Source organism: Cetorhinus maximus, chromosome 6 (genome assembly GCF_964194155.1).
Source record: "Cetorhinus maximus chromosome 6, sCetMax3.hap1.1, whole genome shotgun sequence".
NCBI classification, from domain to species: domain Eukaryota; kingdom Metazoa; phylum Chordata; class Chondrichthyes; order Lamniformes; family Cetorhinidae; genus Cetorhinus; species Cetorhinus maximus.
In genome coordinates, this window is record NC_135884.1 from 100,291,328 (window position 1) to 100,315,084 (window position 23,757).

General features: G+C 39.8%; 1 protein-coding gene across 2 annotated transcripts in view; it reads right to left on the bottom strand.

The window, feature by feature from the left end:
• The window catches only part of tsnaxip1 (translin-associated factor X interacting protein 1), an 87,004-nt gene that overhangs the window by 3,407 nt on the left and 59,840 nt on the right, over positions 1-23,757 (bottom strand). For both annotated transcript variants that reach the window (XM_078544194.1, XM_078544195.1), the window contains 6 exons: positions 19,797-19,864; positions 18,045-18,173; positions 16,622-16,780; positions 9,899-10,008; positions 1,007-1,127; positions 11-117 (listed from right to left, as the gene is read on the bottom strand). In XM_078544194.1, the coding sequence (XP_078400320.1) occupies positions 11-117; positions 1,007-1,127; positions 9,899-10,008; positions 16,622-16,780; positions 18,045-18,173; positions 19,797-19,864 (694 nt within the window). The remainder of the gene's footprint in view (positions 1-10; positions 118-1,006; positions 1,128-9,898; positions 10,009-16,621; positions 16,781-18,044; positions 18,174-19,796; positions 19,865-23,757) is intronic.

Here is a 23,757-nt window from a genome sequence, read left to right on the forward strand (position 1 = left end):
TGTCTCTTACTCTTTCTCTTCCAAAGTATTTCTTAGTTCATCAAGGTACTTGGTTTTCTCTGCTGCATATTGGCTTTGCAGCAATGCAACAAAAGCCCCTGCTGTGCCTTCTGTATTCTGTAAAGCAGCAATAGAAGAAAATAATAAAATTATAAACTTAGCTAATAAATGTGATGAGAGTTTGTCTGTAACAATTCTGATAGAAATGTTCCCTCAGCAGAAAAAGAGGGAATTAGGGTTGGATAAATTTGAAATCCTGATGATATGTACAAAATCTTGCAAGGATAAGTTTTCCTTCTGAAAGTTCCATTGACAAGATAAAGTACAATGGCTTTCTTTTTCTCATTAAGTTGGATTCCTCATTGGTAGACATTGTTATTTTGTACTTAGCTTATACATAATACATCATCACTTGTACAGTGAGATTTCATTTTTACAATCCTCCTAGTTTCTCTGGGATTGACATGCTAGTAATCAAATATTCTTGCTGAGAATAAAGTTAATTGTCCTCAGATTGGGATTGAAAATCGTTTACAAGCAACATCGTAGATTCAAAAGATTGCTTTGTCAAAATAAAAATGTATGGAAATACTAGCTTATTTAACATAATGGATCAAATTTTGCTGGAGAGGAGCAGCAGGGCATCTTGCTGTCTGCAATATTAAGACTTATCCTGCACCCTTCAGTTCAAATAATATTTACAGCATAGCTTGGGGGAAGTGTGGGATAAGGAGTGCATCTCAACTATTCAGGTTTAAGGAGTGAGGTTGTGGACCTGCGCACTGCACTGCATCACTGGAAGGGGGGATTTTCCTTGTTAGCTGGGTGTAGCAACATTGTGAACATTTCATAAAGAATCAGTTAATGGTTTTGCTACTTGAACCTAAAGGAAGCCCTTCCCTATGGACACTAGCTTACCTGTTTCAAATATTATATTCAAGAATAACCAAAGATGTTCATTGTCTAAAAAGGGAGCCAATCCACAACTACACTTCTTTTACATTACCTCTTCAAATAAGATGTTATATTTAATTTTTTTGTCATCTCCAAGTTCGGCTGTTGCAGCAACAATCAGTTGTTGGATGTATTTTTCATTCTTGTTGGGGAGGGCTGTCTTCAAGGTTTGACTGCAAGAAACAATTTTCAATTTTTATTTTAAAGCTACATACACCAAGATATAAAGATACAGTGGAAAGCTGTAGGTGTCGATTTAACTCTGGGTTTAAGCTTCAGTCCAGGACTTCAGCACATAATCTAGGTTGATACTTGAGTGCAGTCATGAGGAAGCATTGCATTGTTAGAGGTGCGGTCCTCTGAATGAATGACAGGAGATGAGACAAAGGCATTGTTTCCTTCATTCTTTCCTTCTATTGCTGCTTCAGGTGAATGTAAAGGATTCAGATATTATGCACAGAGGAGTAGGGAGGTCTTTTGGTGCCCTGACCAACACTCCTCTCTCAACTGACAGCACCAAAGGAGATCAACTGACCATTAGCTGATTTGCTATTTGTGGGAGCTGGAATTTCTGCCTTGCAAGCTGTGTTTGTTACATAGTAACTGATTACACTGCAAAAGTAATTAATTGGTTATGGAACTTTCAGATGTCTAGAAGCATATAAGATGCTATATAAATGTAAGCTCTTCCTTTATAACTCCATAGGATTACATTTCTATTTCCAAATATGTTCAATGAAATGTAAACTCAAACCATGTGCAGCTGGAACAAACCACAAAAACATTGTGCTAGGTTGGCACGAATGAGTGCAAAGGAAGGTGGTCGCAGGAGGCCAATCAACATGCAGGAGTTTCTCAGGGTCGTGTCCGAGGTCCAGTCATCTTTAGCTGCTTCATCAAAGACCTTCCCTTCATTGTAAGGTCAGAAGTGGCAATATTTGTTGCCGATTGCACAATGTTCTATACCATTTGCGGCTCCTCAGTTACTGAAGCAGTCCATGGCTGCATGGAACAAGACCTGGACAACATTCAAGTTTGGGCTGATAAGTGGCAAGTAACATTGATGACACACAAGTGCCAGGCAATAAGCATCTCCAGCAAGAGAGAATCTAACCATCTCCCTTGACGTCCAGTAGCATTACCATTGCTGAAACCCCCACCATCAACATCTTTGGGGTTACCATTTACCAGAAACTGGACCAGCCATATAAATACTGTGTCTACAAGAGCAGGCCACAGGCTGGGAATTAAGAGGCAAATGACTCATTTACCAACTCCTCAAAGCTTGTCTACTATCTAGAAGGCAGAAGTCAGAAATGTGCAGAAAAGGTACAAGAGAATGGTTCCAGGGAAGAGGAACTTCAGTTATGAAAAGATAGATTGGTAAAGTTAGGACTGTTTTCCCTGAAGGAGAGATAGCTGAGAGGGGACGATAGAGGTATTCAAAATCATGAGGAGTCTAGAGAGAGTAGATAGGAAGAAACTGTTCCCACTTGTGAAAGGATCAAGGATGAGAGAGCACAGATTTAAAATAATTGGTAAAAGAAGCAGAAGTGACATGATGAAAAACATTTTCAATGCAGGGAGTGGTAAAGGTCTGGAAAGCACTGTCTGCCACAGTGGTAGAGGGAGGTTCAATTGAAGCATTCAAAAGGTAATTGTACTCTTATCTGAAAAGAAATAATGTGCAGGGTTATGGGGATAAGGCGGAAGAATGGCACTAAGTGAATTGCTCATTCGGAGAGCCAGTGCAGACATGATGGGCAGAATGGCCTCCTGCACTATCACAATTGTGTGATGGGATACAACTTGCATGGATGAGTGCACCTCCAATAACACTCAAGAAGTTCGATCAGCCAGGGCAAAGCAGCTTGCTATATCAACACCCCACCCGACAGCACCTTCCAAAACCATGACCTCTATCACCAAGAAGGACAAGGGCAGCAAATGCATGGGAACACCACCACCTGCAAGCTCCCATTCAAGCCACACACCATCCTGACTTGGAACCATATCTTCACTGTCACTGGGTCAAAATCCTGGAACGCCCTTCCTAATATCACTTTGGATGCAACTACATCACATGGACTGCAGTGGTTCAAAAAGGCAGCTCAGCATCACCTTCTCAAGGGCAATTAGGGATGGACAATAAATACTGGCTTAGCCAGAGATGCACACATCCCGTGAAAGAATTTTTAAAAATCCACCACCTAAAACAATCAATTCCTCCACCACCAGGGAACTGTGGTGTATACCATCTACAAGATGCACTGCAAAAACTTGCCATGGTTCCTTTGACAGCACCTTCTCAACCTCTAATCTTCAGCACCTAGAAGGACAAGGACAGTAGATGCATGAGAACATTACCACCAGCAAGTTTCCCTCCAAGCCACACAATCTTGACTTGGAACCATATTGTCGTTCCTTCACTGTCACTGGACCAAAACCTGGAACACCCTCCCTAAAAGCACTGTGGGTGTGTATAAACTACATGGATTGCAGCAGTTCAAGAATGTGACTCAAGGGCAATTAGTAATGGTAGTGACACTCAAATCCCTTGAACAAATAACAAAAACTGCAAAGCTTGGAAATGCAGAGAAATACTGAGCAATCTTAATTTGCAATTAAATTCTCCAGGTTGGACATAATTAACTTGAATAAATATTCTCTGCATTTCCATATTTGAATTTCAAACATGAATAATTAGACTCCCTTCAGATTCCTATAGGAAAATGCACATTTAAATACTAGGTAATGGCCTTGCTGTTAAATAAACTGTCAACACTCACTTTTTGAACTCACACATGAACAATGATCATTTTGGACGACTCAAGAATTGCCAGTGCCCACTTAACTGCATACCAGCAAGCTGGGGCAGGGATGCTGAGGAGTGGAGATTTTTTTAAAAATCAATGATTAAGCAGCAGGTGATATAATTATAAACTTTGATATTAAATATGCATATGCACATGATGCAGCAGTGAAGTTTTGCTTTGATAATCAAAGACAACCAAATGCATTATTCCACAAATGTACAAGTACGTGCTCCCACTTAGTAGGATAATTAAGTGTGGGGTTAGAAAGAATTGTGCAAAAGTAAGCAGATTTTAACTCTGTGCTTTATCATGATCACCCACCTCTATTCCACTGTCAACAGATTTATTCTATGCTCGATTTGCCCTATTCCAATGACTGGCTTTTTCTTTGGCTAAATTTCTGTTATTTTGCAAGGACTTCACAGTCTACATTGAGATTCCTTGGATTCAAACTGCACCCTCTCCCAGCCCAGAGCTCCAGCTTTAGCTCAACAGCTCAAACAGCTCCAGCTATCTCCACCTATCTCTCCAGCTCAACAGCAACTCTAAAAAATTTTTCTATCCCTTTCATCTCAGTTCCATTGTTCTCGCACCTCTTTGGACTCAAACCCTTCCAAATATAAGATTTCATGTTTCCATCTTGTCTTTGCTTTTGGATCAATAAAATATAATATCCCTGTTACTATTTACCTATGGAACTCCTGCAAAATGCAAACATGTTTCTTGTTACCTCTGACTCCACTTTGATATTCAAACAAACTCTCAACTTATCTAAAAATGCAAATGTTAGATCCAACCTATTTACTTGTACCTCAAACTTGACACCTCTATCCTTTTCATGTTTCCAACCCTGCAGACAACCTGACTCCTATCAATCTCTTGCCCAGCTTAATTAAATCACACACACAGTCTTCTTTACAGAATAACAATATTCCCCAAAATATTTTTTTAAATATCCATTCTCACATCTCCCTCCTTAACAAAATATGAACCAACATAATTCCAAAAAGATGGTTTCAGTTTTCAACACATTTCTTTTTCGTTACTACAGTTAACTACACAAACAAAACTATTATCCTATAGTGTACATGCATTAACCATGAAAATATATACACAACTTTTTTGTAAAAAGAGTTAATTCCAGTCCATTCTCCATTTGCCAATACCCAAGTTCTTTTGAATTTTAAACTCTTGACAGCGCATCTGGAATCAAACTTTCTCAAACAGCCACATGTACAATTTCTAAATTGAACAGGTGCAATAATAAACTCCACCAAAACAGTCTTGTGTTTCTGTCCTGAAACTTTTCCAGAAACATCAAACTGATTATGGTCAGTATATATAACTGCCTCTGAAGAATTGTTTGCAACTGTTACGATCCCCCAGCTGATATTACCCCTGGACAGGCCTGATCCTAGAGTGGAACCCAGCTTGATAGATTCCTAACTTTTATTTGTTTGTTTAGATACATGGAAAGTAGCTACTGAGCAGAGTTACAGGAGTTAGCTGATGAACTTTAACAAAACATAAAACATTTATTAAACAAGAAAAGATGAACAATATTGCAATACTCCTTCACCCACAACTATACCTTTACAGATATATACAGATTTATAAGGATAACACAAGTTACAAAAGCTATCTTATACTCTAACATCCACAGTAAGTACACAGTCCATGTAAATCTATGGCACCCTGTGGTCGGACACACCACACTCTGAAACCAAGTGACAGATGCCACCTCAACCAGGTGCTTATGGATCTTTCTTCAACTCCCCCCAGACGTTTGTCACATTGTGAGCCAGCCAGTCTCACTTGACTCCGTCCTTCACTAGAGGGTTTCCAATCTCCACTCTCCAAGAACTCGCCTTGGAATCTTCTCCCAAACCGATGCTTTCTCTCAGATGCCTTCCGCAAGGGTTCACCTCCAGGATTTTGAACTCTCCCTCTGATGTTCCTCTTCCCTGGGTCACAACATGCATTCAAGCTGTCTTCCATGCACTCTTCTCACTGTACTCAGCCATCAACAGTACACCACTGCTTCACATGCCCATAGCAAAGAGTTACAGACCTTCAGTTGTCTCTTTGGAGCTTCTTGCCTCTTCTCAAGCCTTTATCTCTTTAAGCTTGAAGCTTTAAACCTGATGCTTAGCCTCTCTCTCTGCCTCTCACTCTTAACTTCACTTAACAGGACCTTTTCCAGGTTTCTTTGACTAGAAGGTAATCTTGGAACTTTCCCCTCTTCCACTACCCTGGATTTTAGGGTTTTTCTTTAGTTTGGGGCTGGCTATCTGTCCCTTCCAAGTGGCTTCTGTTTGTCAGCCATCTGAACTCCAAGTTTCCAAATCAAACAAAAAAATACTGCAGATGCTGGAAATCCAAAACAAAAACAGAATTACCTGGAAAAACTCAGCAGGTCTGCCAGCATCGGTGGAGAAGAAAAGAGTTGACGTTTCGAGTCCTCATGACCCTTCAGCAGAACTGAGCATAGTTAGGAGAGGGGTGAAATATAAGCTGGTTTAAGGTGGGGGGCGTTGGGGGAGAGAAGTTGAGGGGGGGTGGTGGTTGTAGGGACAAGCAAGCAGTGATAGGAGCAGATAATCAAAAGATGTCACAGACAAAAGGAACAAAGGGGTGTTGAAGGTGGTGATATTATCTAAGAAAATGTGCTAATTAAGAATGGATGGCAGGACACTCAAGGTACAGCTCTAGTGGGGGTGGGGTGGAAAGGCTGACAAGGTATTACAGTTGTAGATTTAAAAATAATGGAAATAGGTGGGAAAAGAAAAATCTATATAAATTATTGAAAAAAACAAAAGGGAGGGGGAAGAAACGGGGTGGGGATGGGGGGAGGGAGTTTAAGATCTAAAGTTGTTGAATTCAATATTCAGCCTGGAAGACTGTAAAGTGTCTAGTCGGAAGATGAGGTGCTGTTCCTCCAGTTTACGTTGGGCTTCACTGGAACAATGCAGCAAGCCAAGGACAGACATGTGGGCAAGAGAGCAGGGTGGAGTGTTAAAATGGCAAGCGACAGGGAGGTTTGGGTCATTCTTGCGGACAGACCGCAGGTGTTCTGCAAAGCGGTCGCCCAGTTTGCGTTTAGTCTCTCCAATGTAGAGGATTTTAAATGTATTTCCACCCATTGTTTATCTCTACCTTTTAGCACTTTTAGTATTTCCCCTGCCCCCACTAGAGCTATCTGTACCTTGTCTGTCCTGCTTTCTACTCTTAATTAGCACATTCCTTTAGATAATATCACCACCTTCAAAACCTCTTTGTCCTTTTGTCTGTGACATATTTTGGTTATCTCCACCTATTACTGGCTACTTGTCCCAACACCACCCTCCACCCCCACCCCCCCACCCCCCCCAACTTAAACCAGCTTATATTTCACCCCTTTCCTATTTTTACTTAGTTCTGTTGAAGGGTCATGAGGACTCGAAACATCAATTGTGCTCTCCTTCGCCGTTGCTGCCAGACCTGCTGAGTTTTTCCAGGTATTTCTGTTTCTGTTCTGGATTTCCAGCATCGTTTTTTTCTTTTATCAGAAGCATTTAATATTGTCTTCTTTATTGTTTTGTAATCTGCAGACTGCTCCTCTGATAAGATTGCATACACATTCATGGCTGTACCTGAAAAAACATGCTGTAACGTGGTAGTCCAAGCATGTCTTAGCCAATTCAATTTGATAGCTATCTTTTCAAATGAGGTAAAATATCATTCAAATCCATCCTCTGTAAATTTAGGCACTAACCGAAGATTTTTAGTTAAATTGAATTCCTCAAAGGAATCAAAATCACCATCTGAATCACTCTCTCTCCTTTCTTCCATCACTCTAAGTTTCACTTTATGCAATTCATACTGTCTGGCTTCTTTCTCTCTCTGAAGGTCTCTATGTTCCTTTTCTCTTTCCTCAATTGCTAACTTCTCTCTCTGAAGTTCAAGTTCAAGCCTTCGCACTTCTATCACTTGGAGTCTTTTCTTTTCCTGCTCCTCTCTTTCCCATTTTTTTATTTCTATTTCTTTTAATCTATCCTTTTCCTTCTTTTTTCTTTCAAACTTGAGTTTTTTTCATTTCTTGTTCTTTTTCTCTTTTTTCCAATTCAAGCTTTTGCTTTTCTCTATCTTTTTCGATGTCAAGCTGTTTCATTTGCAAATGAAGTCTTACTACCTCCAGCTGTGACACACTAGTTTCAGGTATCCATTCCTCCAACTTTAAATGCTGGGTAAGTACTTTAACCATATCAGCCTTACGAAATTCTGCTTTTAACTCCACCTGCACTTCATCTTCTAATTCTTTCAACTGAGTTTTACTCAGAGATTTCAAATACTCCACAGTTACATTTTCCATTCCCAGAAAAGCCGTAGTAATTGCCAAATACATGTTGCAGTCCAACCACTTTAAAACCCCTCAACACAAAACTCCTGAGTTCAGTGTTCACCTCATACTTGTATCCCTTGGATTCACAAACTCCAACCCAATCAAGGAATTTTAATAATTCTGCAAAGAGCCCTCAAATTTGTTATGACCACAGCCAGTGTTAATTGCTGCACAAATCAAATTGCAGAGGGAAACTTGGCTTAAGGGCCATACCTTTTTTTGTATTCTGAAAACAAGAAGATAACGTACCAATCTCAGCAGTAAGAGGTCCAGTGATACTTTTGGGATTTTAAAAATTAAAGGTAAACTTAAGCACACAAGATTACAGTTACACAATTAAGTTAAGTCTTACAAAACATTCCCTAAAAAGACTCTTTACTTGGTCAGACCCACAAGTAAGCACCTCCAGGCAACACTCCCTTATAGATGTTAACTATAAAATCCAGTAATATTATCCAAGGCAAAGTGTTGTAGCTTTGATAAAGACGTACCACATGACCTCTACCCTATTCCACTCTGTGGTGGAATCCACTGCTTGTTGCAGCCCAAGACTTTTTTGGCTTGACTGGATGGTTGATTCAAACTGCATCTGTCCTAGCCCAGAGCTCCAGCTATAGCTCGACAGCTCAAACAGCTCCAGCTATCTCCACCAATCTCTATAGCTCCAGCTCAACAGCAACTCTACAATACTTTTTTCCATCCCTTTCATCTCAGTTCCGTTGTTCTCGCACCTCTTTGGACTCAAACCTTTCCAAATATAAGATTTCATGTTTCCATCTTTTCTTTGCTTTTGGATCAGTGAAATATGGCTATTTACCTATGAATCTCATGCAAGATGCAAACATATTTCTTGTTACCTCTGACTCCACTTTGATATTCAAGCAAACTCTCAATTTACCTAAAAATGCAAAGGTTAGATCTAACCTATTTACTTGTACCTCAAACTTAACACTTCTATCATTTTCATGTTTCCAACTCTCCAGACAACCTGACTCCTATCAATTTCTTGCCCAGCTTAACTAAATCTTTTTCTCTCTCACACACACACACGCACACACACAGACACAGACTCCCAACTTTCTTTACAGAATAACTCAATATTCCCCAAAATATTTTAAAAATCCATTCTCATATGACAATCGATGATAGTTTCATGGTCACCATTACTGAGGCTAGCTTTCAATTCCAAATTTGTTTCTAATTGAATTTAAATTCCACCAGCTGCCGTGGTGGGATTTGAACCCATGTCCTCAGAGCATTAGCCTAGGCCTCTGGATTACTAGTCCTGTGATCTTATTGAAATATTTGAATTAATATTCACCTTTTAATTTTTGCACTTTTAAACTTCCCCCTTTTTTAAACTTTGCCTGGCCTAACAACTGCAACTGAAAGGGCAGTCTACAACCATGGTGTCTTCAATGTCCCTTATAGCAATCTGCAAAGAGCAGTTGTGACCCTTTTCCCCTCCCCCTACTTCTCTCCCAGTTTACAGCTAGTGTTGTTGCAGGTTGTAGAGGTCCCTCCTCCTGAAAGTTACTCTGCTTTCGCTCTGTGCTCCAATGGACTAAATTCATGAACATTGAAAGGGCAGGTAAGTTTAAGGACCATGGTCCTTGAGACTTAGAGCCATGCATCTAGTTAGGGTGTAGATGTTCTTTAGTTCCTCCCATTGCACTACTCATTTGAAAGGCATTTGATTTCCCTGGGTAAACTGAAAAAAATCAATAATCAATTCAATAACTCCGACCTGAACTCCTGTTTGGAAAGAATTCCCTTTTTGGAGGTGTCATGAGATTTCAGTTCTTTCAGCACATGTGAAATATGTTGAATCTGCCCATGGTATACACTTTCATCCACCTAAAAAAAAAATTTAAACACAAGCCTGGTTAGACAGCAATGCTAGATAGAATATCTTAGCTACATATCATTTCTTCCACTTTATGTCTCAAACCTTGGCCAATAATTCCAAGTGACTCATTCTCTCGTAGTTACTCCCATTGGTTAAATATCCAACTTTCATAATGCTCCTCTCTCCAATGACAATTACAATGAGTAACTAACTAGATAGCGAATCACCATAGCAAACCTAAGTTCTGTCCCCTTGCAGTGGAGAGTGGTGAAGCATGAACTTGTTACTTTGCTTTTCCATTCAGCTTGGGAATATACTGAGGCAGATTTTTTGGTGAAAAAAAAAAATGATGTCAGAGTTACATACCTTATACACACCCTTATTAATGCACCAATCCATCAACAACTTATGGCAAGTAAATTGTGAATCACCATGAGATGCTGGCCGATTTGTGCTGCTCTGCTATTAATGTCACAAAAACTGCATCTCACATTTAAGCTCCATTTGATTTTCATGGCGTTGCTGCATTTGCACATTAATTCCGCATAAAGCTTACCACATAAATTTAAGTCTAGTAATTAATAGTCTAAGTACCATTTTAACAACATGATCATTGCTAATGACTAACAATCAACCCCTCTGGCCCTGAAAGTGAATAATTATAAGCGTGGAGTTTCATTCCTTCAGGTTGTAAATTGTCGTTTGGGATGTCAAAAAAATGTCATCTCAAAAAAAATCTTACTTTTCATTTTCATCTTTTTTTCTTCCACACTCTCAGTCCAATCTTTCTTTCCCCCTCTTTTTTCTGTACTTGATTTAATTATGAATTCACCCATTCTAATTCACCCTCCTTCACACTCGGAAATACTCTGTTTGCTCTGCTGTTTAACAGGGTTCCTGTTGACCCTGCTGTGTCATTATCAGCTCATGCTTCCAGCAACTTTGGGGGCAAAAAAAAATTAAACCTAAACATGCAGGAACAAATCTCATGAACTGGGCATTCTGTGAGGTGCCCCATTCCAGCAAAATTTGGGGTCATTATTTTTTGTTGGTATGATGTCCTTTCTTTTCCCTCCATTTTCTTTCCTTGCTGTTACAATTCTAAAATCTGCCTTAGATAATCTCTCGGGTTCAGCAACACTGGACACTCCTCTAAATGGACTCCACATTCTTATGATCATGAGTTTACTGTCACTACCATTTATCTAGTTATACAATAGTATAACCTGGGCATTGTAACAACAGGCCCACCTTGTTAAATAAACTGAATATTGCGCATCTCCAATCTTCTGAAAGTCCGATTGGTTAACACACTAGTGAGATGAGGCCAGATACTCATCATTAAGTTGTTTTATTTTATAGTCAGTGAGTATATGCACAAGATAACTTACTTCAATTTAACCCCAATTTTCTCCTCCTGAATAAGAAACTAATAACAAACCTTCCTGCCCTTTCCAAGATAGCGGTTTAAATATATTTCCTTTCGGTCAGTCATAATACTGAAATAGATGAAGGTGCAAGCTCAGCCAGGGCAACTTTATTCTTAAGGTAGACTGACTAGACATTACTTGCCATTCCCAACAGGTCTCACGAACTAATTAATACACGAGCATTTGTTTTTTTTCCCCCCCATGTTCTCAGGAAGTCTGGTCACTAATTAGTCGTCATGAGATTGGAGAGTAAGGCTATTAATTAAACTTGCTATCACCCTTTCAAGTGTGGATTCTTACCAAACAGCCCATTTTATGCACATAGAAAGAGTACTATTTAAATAACATGACAGCCTGACAAGAGACGACAAATTAAGTTTTGCCCCAGGTCATTATAGGCACATGCCTGTGGCCTTAGTATTGGATCTGCTAACAGCAGCAAGAGAGAGGCTGTATCTTCGTGAATTAACCCTTAAAATTCCAATCCTGAGTGTATAATTAGAAACGTAGATTAAAACAAATCAGCCAAACATTGGCTGTGGCAAAGTATTGGAAACCATTCGTCATTGACTGGTCCTCGATTTGAGGATTCCGTCTATTCAGGGTCGCAAGTTTCTGCCATAGGTCTTCACGTGACTGAGTAGGCTGATTTTCAACCCACACATCTTTGGGCACATGGGGCAGGACATTCCATGAGGTATTGGGATCCAGAATACAGAATTTGCTTCCTTTCCTTTCATTCTCTGCCATCACTCTGCCTTTAAGGCTTTGGGACACGTGGAATGATGCAGCTTGATGGACATATTTTTGCCATTCTAAGTGATTGGTAGCAAACGCCTCCAGATCATTAAGGTCAATTCTGCCACACTTCAAGGAGAGCTTCAGAGTGTCTTTGAAGCATTTTCTTCATCCGTCCCTGGAACGTTGGCCATTTGAGAGTTGAGAGAACAGGACCTGAGGGGAAAAAATTTTCAGCTACACTGACACAACGGCCAGTCCATTGAAGTTGATTTTGCAGGAGTTTTGCCTGATTGCTCGTGGAGCTGACTTCAAGGAGGACACTGGCATTTATTCAACAATCCTCCCATTGAATTTGGAGGATACGACGGAGGCATTGCTGATGGAATTTCTCCAGTGCTCTTATGTGTTGCTGATGCACAGTCCAGGTCTCACTACAGTACAGGAATGTGGTAACAACAACTGCTCTGGAAGCTATCATTGGGGATAAAATAAACTTTCAATTGGAAAGACATGCTTAAAAAGTGCCAGCAATTGATTTTCCAAAGGCAGTGTCAGGCTAACTTGACTGAATTCTTTGCTGAGGTAACAGAGAAAGTCGACCAAGATAACGTTGCATGTTTGGACTTTCAGAAAGCACTTAACAATGTGCCCTACAAGAAGCTTGTTAAAAAAGATGGAAGCCCATGGTTAATTCTATGGGGAAAGTGATACAAAATTCGCTTAGTGACAGGAAGAAAAAGATGACAGTGGATGTTTTTCAGAGTGTTATGACCGATGCAGTTGGTAAAGTGGAGTTATTTAAAAATTCCAGAGGGAAACTTTAAGCAACTGTCATAACCTATAATTTTAAGTGTTATGTTTGAGATGCAATTCTAAATTCAGGAATCAGACCACCAGTTCTCAAGGCTTTACATTAAACTAATTGAAACATTTTATTAACTTACACAGGTTAAAATATATATACATGGCTACAAATTACTACTATCATAACTTTTAACAAATTCCCAAACTAATCTCCATTAAGGCAACAGCAACCCATAGACTTAACCAAACACCAGGCAAAGCATTTTTACCTTATGAATTCAAAATGAGGTTCTTTTCACTGTGGAGCCATTTGGAGGCTTGCAGCTGCCTTTTGATCTTACATTGCCTCTCCTCTGCACACCCGAAAACTATTGAAGTTATACCTACCACCACTGATTGAATTCAAATTCTCATTGTCTCAGCAGTTTCTTTGAACTTTACCTTTTAACTATGAAACCGCATTCATTGTACCAATTTTATTAGTAATATAAACATATAGCTTGGTAGCTGCTAGAAAGGCGTCAAGTTTTCACCCCACTTCTTGAGTGCTCTATTCAAAAAATGCAAATGCACGCTATCTCTCTTCCATATCAAAACTAGTACCCATCAAAGCACCCAGACTAAAAACAAAAAACTGCGGATGCTGGAAATCCAAAACAAAAACAGAAATACCTGGAAAAACTCAGCAGGTCTGGCAGCATCGGCAGAGAAGAGCAAAGTTGATGTTTCGAGTCCTCATGACCCTTCAACAGAACTGAACTTTAGTTCTGTTGAAGGGTCATGAGGACTCGAAACGTCAACTTTGCTCTTCTCCGCCGATGTTGCCAGACCTGCTGAGTTTTTCCAGGTATTTCTGTTTTTGTAAAGCACCCAGACTAACTGGCTTTAATCCAATTAAGGCACAACCGCAGACTAAACCTCTATTTTAAAAGAAAAATATTTTCCAAAATATTATATATAATAGTTTCATGACAAGAGTGGGAGGTGGGTTGCGTGGTGTTCCCCAAGGATAAGTTTTGGGTCCACTACTCTTTTCGATTTTTATAAACAACCTAGACTTTGGGTGTAGAGAACAACATTATTAAGTCTGCAGACGATACAAAGCTTGGCAGTAGATTGTGATGAGGATAGTTTTAGACTTCAGAATGACATGGACAGGATGGTGAAAAGGCAAAAGCATGGCAGATAGAGATTAGTGCAGAGAAGTGTGAAGCGATGCATTTTGTGGTGGAGGGGTCGAATATAGGATACTATATAATATCCTATAAATAGTACAATTTTGAAAAACGTAGATGAGCAGAGACACCTTGGGTGTCTAAATACACAAATCCTTAAAAGGGAGCAGGGCAAGGTGATAAGATGATCAAAAAAACATGTTGGTTACTTAGATTTTTACATAAAGGCAGGGATAAAAGCAGAGAGATCATGTTAGAACCTTATAAATCATTGGTAGGCCTCGGCTAGAGTGTTATGAACAATTCTTTTGCTTTTCTTTCATGGGATGTGGGCATCGCTGGCAAGGCTAACACCTGTTGTCCATCCCTAATTGCTCTTGAGAAGTAGTGGTGAGCCCCCTTCTTGAACCGCTGAAGTCCATCTGGTGCAGGTACACCCACAGTGCTGTCAGGAAGGGAGTTCCAGGATGTTGACCCAGCAACAGTGCAGGAACGGTGATAATAGTTTCAAGTCAGGATGGTGTGTGGTTTGGAGGGGAACTTCCAGGTGGCAGTGTTCCCATGCATCTGCTGCCCTTGTCCTTAGAGGTGATAGAGGTTGTGGGTTTGGAAAGTGCTGTTGAAGGAGCCTTGGTGAGTTACTGCAGTGCATCTTGTAGATGGTACAGGCTGCTGCTACTGTGCATCAGTGGTGTAGGGAGTGAATATTTAAGTTGATGGATGGGATGCCGATCAAGTGGGCTGCTTTGTCCTAGATGTTGTGGAGTTTCTTGAGTGTCATTGGAGACGTGCTCATCCAAGCAAGTGGAGAGTATTCCAACAGACTCCTGACTTGTGCCTTGGAGATGGTTGACAGGCTTTGGGGAGTCAGGAGGGGAGTTACTCACTGCAGAATACCCAGCCCCTGACCCGCTCTTGCAGCCACAGTATTTACATGGCTGATCCAGTTCAGTTTCTGATCAATGGCAACTTGCTGGATGTTGATGGTGGGGGATTCAGCAATGGTAGTGCCATTGAATTTCAAGGGGAGATGGTTAGATTTTCTCATGGGGATGGTCATTGCCGGTCACCTGTGTGGCACAAATGTTACTTAGTATTTATCAGCCCAAGCCTGAATGTTGTCTTGCTGCATATTTGCATGGACTGCTTCAGTATCTTCTGAGTTGCATATTGTACTGAACACTGTGCAATCATCAGCAAACATCCCCACTTATGACCTCATGACGCAAGGAAGGTCATTGATGAAGCAGCTGAAGATGGTTGAGCCTAGGACCTCACCCTGAGGAATTCCTGCAGCAATGTCCTGGGACAGCACACTTCAGGAAAGATGTAAAGGCCTTCGAAAGGTACAGAGGAAACTTAGCAGAATGCTATCAGGAATGAGGGACTTCAGTTATGAAGAGAGGTTGGAAAAGTTAGTACTGCTCCCCTTGAAATAGAAAACATTAAGAGGTGACCTAATGGAGCAGGATAAAAGGTTTTGATTGAGAAGAAAGAGAAAAACTGTTCCCTCTGGCGAGTGGGTCACTAATCAAAGGTCATTGCTGTTAAATCATTGACAACGGATCAAAACAGGAGATAAGGAGATTTTTTTCATTCAGGGATGTTGGGATCTGGAAAGCTCTCCCTGAAAAGATGGTGGAAGCTGATTCTAAAAGTAATTTTAAAAGAAAGTTGGGCAGGTGTGGTTGAGGAATTTACAGCGTTACGAACAAAAACAGAGGTGTGGGACTAAGAATGACTGCACTTTTAAAAAGCCAGCACAGGCACGATAACCTGAATGGCATCCTTCTGTTCTGTGCTTCTATGGTTCTTCTTCTTTGGTCAAATAGCATGAGAAATAGAGGTAAGAGTAGGCTATACTGTGCCTTGGGCCTGCTCTGCCATTCAATAAAATCATGCTAATCTTTGATTTCAATTCTACTTTCCCCCAATCCCCTTAACGCTAGAGTCAAAAACCTATCTATCTCAGCCTTTAATGTGCTGTACAACAGCATCCAAAGCCCTCTGGGACAGAGAATTCCAGAGATTCTCAACCCTCTCAGTGAAGAAACTCCTCCTCCTCTCAGCCTTAACTAAGCAAATAAAGGAACCAATAATCCCTATTCATGATAGTAGTCTTTTGTGCTGTTAAGACTAACATTGGCATCCTATGTTAACACCAATACTATGTTTAGCTGATTGAAAGGAAGTGTATAGTGCCAGTCTTCCTTAAAATATTCCCTCTTGGCTTTTGCTCAGCACCTCCAGAGCAGCACAGCTATTATCACAAATGCAGGAAAGTGGGGGAAATCAAACCTTACATCTCACCACTCCTGTGGCACATAGTGTCCACATTATAGTATTGGCACAAACACAAAGGCAAGTTATCAAGTCAATAATGCGAGGTCAACAAAACTCCATTTAAGTGTCATATAATTACTATTTGAAATTCTGCTAACCTTATTGAATAAGAGAATACAGAAACTCACAATTCCATTTAGAATGCTGAAAAACAAACTGATGAATTCATCTTTCTGATGATTCCTGCAGCCATAATAAATGTTGTAGGCCCAAAGCAGGGCAGAGTCTCCATACTTCTTCTGGAGGAAGTTATGGAAAAACTCAGGAAGACTGGACCTTGTTCCACTCTATATATTTTAGAAGAAAACAATAATTAGAATTAAAAAAACATTATACAAATATCCTTTATAGAAACAGGAAGCTCTATCATAGACCTAATTATATTATTAGTATCAGCAGATGGAAAATAAATCATGTTCTCTTGTTTCATAGAAGTTTCCTCCATTACACAGTTATTATATGTCTTTATGAAATCAACTAAGGGGGGTTATCCAAGCACAAAATAATACTTAACTTAGCATTAGAAAAAAAATCAGCTCCAATTCTCTCATGCTGGATGCAGTTCCAGAATGCCATGATTGCCTAAAATCTTATTCAAGTGTGAGTCAAAAGATTGAATGTTGGTTGGTGGGGGATGTCACAGATGCCATCAGCCCTATCTCCACTCGCTTTCCACCCACGTATACTGCCACTGAATAGTAATCACTATGTGATTTCTGGCCATATTTTTCTTTCTCCCTAGCTCAGGCCATTCCCAGTTGTGGGATTTTCACTAATGCCTACTGCAGGTGGGTAGGACTGATGCCTACTGCAGGTGGGTGTGTTCACTTCCAGCAGTGGGTGCTGGCAAACAAATAGAATTCGGAATCCTGGCAAATTTTCTCTTCCCTTTCTGAAGGGTGCTAACTGCATCTGTCTTACCACTATCAGCATTTTAGCTGAGATCAGCTAATTCAGTATAAATTGTGATTGAGCCTGCAAGTCATATATATGCACTCACTGAAACTTGCCAAACCATTGGAATATCTTAAAAAGTGAGTTTTAAGTGTAATAGGGATACAATCCTTGAGGCTCCACTACAAATCATGGTCAGAAAGGAGAGTAAATTCAAGGCTGGGGGATATCCAGATTAGCACTAGCAGGAAATTGCAGATAGATAAGAATTTATGACAGACAGAGGAGACTGCTTTGTGACACTGATGTTGTGGTTGAAGTTTATATTGTCTGCACACCTAGACATGCTAGAATTCTGCAAAACACAAACCGTCTTATCCATCTGTTTGACATATGACTCGACAAAAATGCCACATATTACACACGCTGGAGCCACCGAATATGAGTATAAGATATCCAACTCAACTGATGTGGTGTTAATATATGACTGCTTTCCTTATGTATTGTACTGTTGAAATCTCGACAAATAATAAATAGAATTATCCCAAATAGGACCAAATTGCTATCCTTCCAAACAGAACAGTTCTTTCTTTTGTGAGAATCTATATCAATTTTGAGAAAGTCACTGCTGAGGTTCTAAGGACTGAATTCACACACCTGGAGATCTGCTGCCGTCTTTTCTTTCCAGATTTCCCTCAGCACTTGGGTTATGCTTTTCTTGGCCAAATTCACATTCTTGATTAGACCATCATGACGCAGATATACAATAACATCTTCTCCAGTACCCTACACAAAATGTCAATTTTGCTTATAATCCTTGCTTTACATTCAGATGAGACATTAAATCAAGACCTTGTCTGTCCACTCAGATGCACATAAAAGACCCTTTGGCACCATTCAAAAGCAGAACAGTTTTCTCAATGTCTTGACGAATATTTATTACTCATTCAACATCACGCAAAAACAAATTGGTTCTCATTGCAGTTTGTGGGACCTTGATGAATGCAAATTAGTTGCTGTGTTTCCCTACATTACAATATTCAATGTTTCAAAAGTAATTAATTTGCTGTGATTCACTTTGGAACATGCTGAGGTCATGAAAGGCACTATATAAATACAAGTCCTTTCCTGTAATCAATTAAATTAATTCTTGAGATGTGGGCATTGCTGGCAAGATTAGCATTTGTTATTCAGCCTTAATTGCCCTGAGACCATGAAGGTGGGCCCTCTTATTTAACTACAGCAGTCCATATCTTGAAGGTGTTCCCACAAATACTTTGTAGCAGTTTGATATAACTGATTGATTTATTAGGCCATTTAAAAGGGCAGTTAAGAGTAAACCACATTTATTCAAGTTAACATTAAAGAGGAATTAAAGATAAATTGGGTTCAAACTGTACTATTAGTAATAGATATGTTAATGCTTTCAGCTATTTTAATGAAAGCCTCAGTGCAGATAGGATTTTCATACAAAGACATTTATTAAGTAACACAATTTGATTCTAAATATTAGCAATTTTAATTCTGAACATGCTTAAGAAGTCAATATGGAAGCTATAGACACCTTAGACTTTCTAACTTATTTGCTGAGCAATGAAAAAATTTCATATGAATGTCAAATCTTGTTAGCTTAATGTAACATCACTAATTGGTAAATTTCTACCCTGTTCCTAATATCACCGTTTGTCATCAAAATGCTTGAAAATCATTTTTCCAGTTACCTTAAAATCTATTCAACTCTTTGGTGGCAATTTTAACCCTGCCAAAAACAGATGGGTTTGGATCAATGTAAAACAAAAATGAAAATATCCCAAACTCAATATGAACCTGCATACTTCTGGTTTTAATTGAGTTGGGATAGGCAGAGGAGGAATAACCAACCTGCTCCTTGGAAGTGGGTCACTCATGCAAATATTTTAATAACACTGTGTCCCTCAGATTAGCTGTTCCAGCTTTAACATTGGTCAACCTCAGGAAACTCAGCAGCTAAACAGAGACAAGGACTGCTTCATGGAAAAGGCAACTATCTTCTCAGTACTGCTTTTGGGCCAAGTAGGGATGCTTCCATACCTCCACCTCCCCATTAATATTGGAGCCATTATTATCATAGAGGCCATTTAGCCCAACATGTTTTTGAAAGTGCTATCCAATTTGACTCACTTCCCTGCTCTTTTCCCATAGACAGGCAGATTCTTCATCTTCATTATTCAATTCCCCTTTGAAAATTACTATTGAATCTGCTTCCACCACCCTTTCAAGCAATATGTTCCCGATCCCTAAGATGATTGTAAAAAAAAATCATCTTTTAAATGGTAAGTACAAGTCAGAGGTTTTTGAACAAGTGTGTGGTGGGTATACTGATCTCATTTATTTTCCAATAATATTAAATAAATGATGACTAGCTCATACCAGTCCCTCAAAGTAATCTTCATCAGCTTCAACTGGAGTACGTTCGATCTGATTTAAAGACAGGCCAACTGTTCAAATTAAAAGCAAAAACAAACCATAAATTATGACTGATAACTTTAAAAAATAATCCTTTGTGGAAGGCAAACTGTGACAAAAATGAAGCATCTTTGTTGAATATTTAGCTTGTCATTGGCTTCTTCAATTCTTCCAATGTGTATAAGGGGTTGAAAACCAGCTTCAGTCAGAGAAATCATATCCCAGTTAAATTTGATACATTGTTGCAATAATTAGTCAATATGTCTGAAAATAAGCATCCAAGGGAAAGGTCAAGGCATTCAATTAGAATACAAAATTCTATGCATTTATTTGTCTTTGTTAGTAAATTTCTGTAGGCTACTGGTCTTGCCACCACTTTGAAGGCTTTTATCAGCTTGACCTTTTCAATTAGTGAGTCAGTTTTAAACTTCCAAAGACAGTTAATTAACACAGATGACTTCTGTAGTTGCTGAGAAAAGGATTTAAAAAAAAACTACTGGAGTATAGTATCTTTTTGCATAGAATTTGCAAACCATTTATTATCTCTATTATAATGGGGATTTAGCTAAGATTAACAACTACAGTAAAAATTTATATTGTGTTACTTTTATTATCACATGTTCAATTATTGTTTTAATAATTCTGTTCGGCAGATAAAATCAGGCCTAGTGTAATGTGTTATTCTGCAACCTTACAAAGAGAATAAAATGAAGGCATTGAATAGAAGCAATAGCTGAGATTTTATGAATAAAACATTCTGTGTTTCTTTTCTGGATAGCTATGAACTTTACCTACATGCAAGGGTACGTGAGAATATTCCTTAGGAAGTACAGGTTCACCTATGAGAGCAGTCGGAAACATAGGAGCAAAGGTATCTAGAGTAAAATGGGTAAAAGAAATCTAATAGCATATGTCATGAACACTTTAATCACAAAAAATGGTTCATCTTCAAGGACTAAAAACATTCTGGAAGAATTTGTGTTTTAAAAGACACTGCCTCTTAAAGGGTCAATGCAGGACTCTGACTGTTATTCCTGGAAAAAGCATCCTTTTTACAAGAAAGGGTAACTAAGCAGTTGAAAGAAAGGCCAGAAACCTTTTGACCCTAATGAACTGTGTACAAAAGGGGTCACATGTGTTTTATGGCTCTGAAAAAAGCTGTGTTTTTAAAAAGTGGGCTTTGGTTTCACTTTCAAGAAGAGAAGGACCAACTGCTCGAGAAGGAAGGCAGCAGTCTTTTTGCAGTCCAGAGCCAGTCCACAGCCGGAAGTGAATATAAGCTGCTCCTGAGATGCTCTACATGTTTGAATAGAGTACCCTTGAGTATTTCATGAGTCCACCTGAAAAGCAGTGCCAGGGTCACTGATCATGCTGAGAGACCAACCATATAATCAGGATGACATTTCAAGTGTGTGTGTGTGTGTTAGAGTATCACGAAAGAGTAATTGGTATAATTTCATATTCCATACTGTATGTTGATAAGCTTTGCCTTTCTATTTGACAAGACTGGTTTTATAATAAACTAACATGCTTGTTGTTTATTGAAAGAAGCCTGGTTAAAGTCTCTTTTATTCTGGGTACCAGTAGTGAAGGTAAACAATTGGCCATTTTGGTGAGTAAATTAAACCTTTAAATAGTACAACCTGTGGTGTAATGGGGCTAGATCAACTGGGTACTCCTCCCATCCCAGTCATGACACATAATACAGACCTCAACTATCCACAACACTGGAGCATCGGAATCCTGACACAGCGACTAAGTTTCAAAGAGTTTTTTTTAGTTCTCCCCACATTGTGTTATTCTCTCCTTTCTTTTAGTTTCCACTGTACCACACACTGTTCCCTAGTTGAGACAGTATGCATGCAATCTTTCCCAGTCCTTTGCCAATGCCGCTCTGACGTCATTAGAAGAAGCGATGGGGGCTCACACCTCCCCTTCCTGTGGGGACATAGCAAGTCACTGCTTTCACAATAAACTGATTGCAATTGAAAATTAATTGTGCCAGCCTCTGTCAGATCATTTGGCCGAAAATATTGACTTTAGCCAGAATTTAAGAGTGGGGACTTTAACTGGAAATCCAACTGATGAGTTTTTTCACAACGTGAAAATTCAATTTAAAATCGCTTACTTTGGTAGTCATATGATCCCTGGTTTAATGTCTCATTAGTACCTCCAACATTACGGTGCACTGTCAGCACTACACTAAAGTAGCAGCCTGGTTTTTGGCCCAGATTTTGCTGCATCAGGGCATCTCATGGTGTGCCCTGTTAGACTTGTTTGTGCATGTTTAGGTTTTAAAGTGTAAAGTGTTTTGCCCATAAAGTTGCTGGGAAGTGAGTACATCATCTGGGACATTCATAAACAATGAGACAATCAGTGTGTTTCTATAACCAATGAGATTTAAGAATTGAAACATAAACAAAAAAAGAGGAAAAAGGAGGGAGAATTAGAGTGGGTGAATTCAATGTCAAGTCAGGTACAGAAAGAGAAATAAAGGGAGGAAAAGAAAGACTGGATTAAGAAAGAAAGAAACTAAAGACACAAAAGGAAAACTTAATTTTGTTCTTAAAATTATATTTTTAAAACCTCCAACAACAATTCGCAACCTGAAGTCACGAGACTCCGCACTTACAATTGGCCATTTTCAGGGCAAGAGGTTGGTAAGTAGTCATTAATAATTATCATGTTGTTCGGAGGGTAAAAACGCTGTAAATTACTAGATATAACTTTCTGTGGTGAGTTTAATGGGCAATTAACATGCAAATGCAACATAGTAATTTTCTCAAAGATAATGAAGCAGCACCAATCAGCCAACAACTTATAGCAATTTGCAGTTCACAAAATGGGCTGAATTTTGCCAGCCCATTAGAAATGAGTTGGGAGCCAGGGGGGGCTGGCAATGTGACAAGGGTGGCATCAGGAGGTGAGCCCGATGTCTTCGCATGCCAAGGCATATTACAAGCAGCAGGAACCTTAGCGTTGCAGCCAACTAAGCCACTTCCCACCCTGTGGACATTTTGCCCGCATTTAGAAGGCCCACCGCCCCGTGGGAATCCGCCAGGTAAACCCTAGCAGCCTTCCAGCAGGTTCCCGGGGGGAGGGTGCTTTCCTTGATGGGAGCACAGAGGGGCTCCCTGTGATAATGGCTGCCCCAGCATCAAGATGCTGTCAATGTACCACAACCAAACTACACCCAACCTGCCAACAATTCCCCCCCACCACCCCGAACAACCCTCCCGATTGCTGGGGCCTACCTGCCCAGCACAGCTTTCTCTCCAAAACCTAGCTGATCTTCAAGGGTTCCTCACCATTGAAGCACCCTCTCACTGGTATTGCAGCCTCAACGCCACTATCAGTGGTGCTGCTGAGAGTGCTGAGTTGTTTGATTGGGCTGGCAGCTCTAGGGGGTAGGCTGCCATCCTCAATTGGATGGAGGCCTTGGTGGAAGCCTGTTAGTTGGCAGCCACTGGTGGTAAAATGCCACCCCAGGGTCCTGCCTATACGGGAGCAGGGTGGTCTCTCACTTTCAGCCCCAGCGCTGGGACTTAACCTTGAACTGAAAAATTTGGCCCGATATTGCTTCTTCATCATAAGTTGCAAGCCTATTTGCACAATAAGAATGCCGAACATGGATCAGATGGTGTTATTTTTTTCAGTAAAATCTGGCCCAAGATATTCAGGGCTTGAAAGTCTGACTCAGAGCCAAGATTTATATCACCGACCCAAGCTTACACTGTACAATTGTAACAAATCCCAGCCAAGTGGCATGAAACATTTCTTTACAACATACTATTCCAATGATAAGGTTATACAGATGGAACAAGCATAAATTCTTGATGGAAGTTTTCTGGCTTGGTTGCAGATCTCTGTGTTTTATGGCTCTCCCAGTAGGTTGGGGAAGGGAAGGTGGAAACATGGTGATACA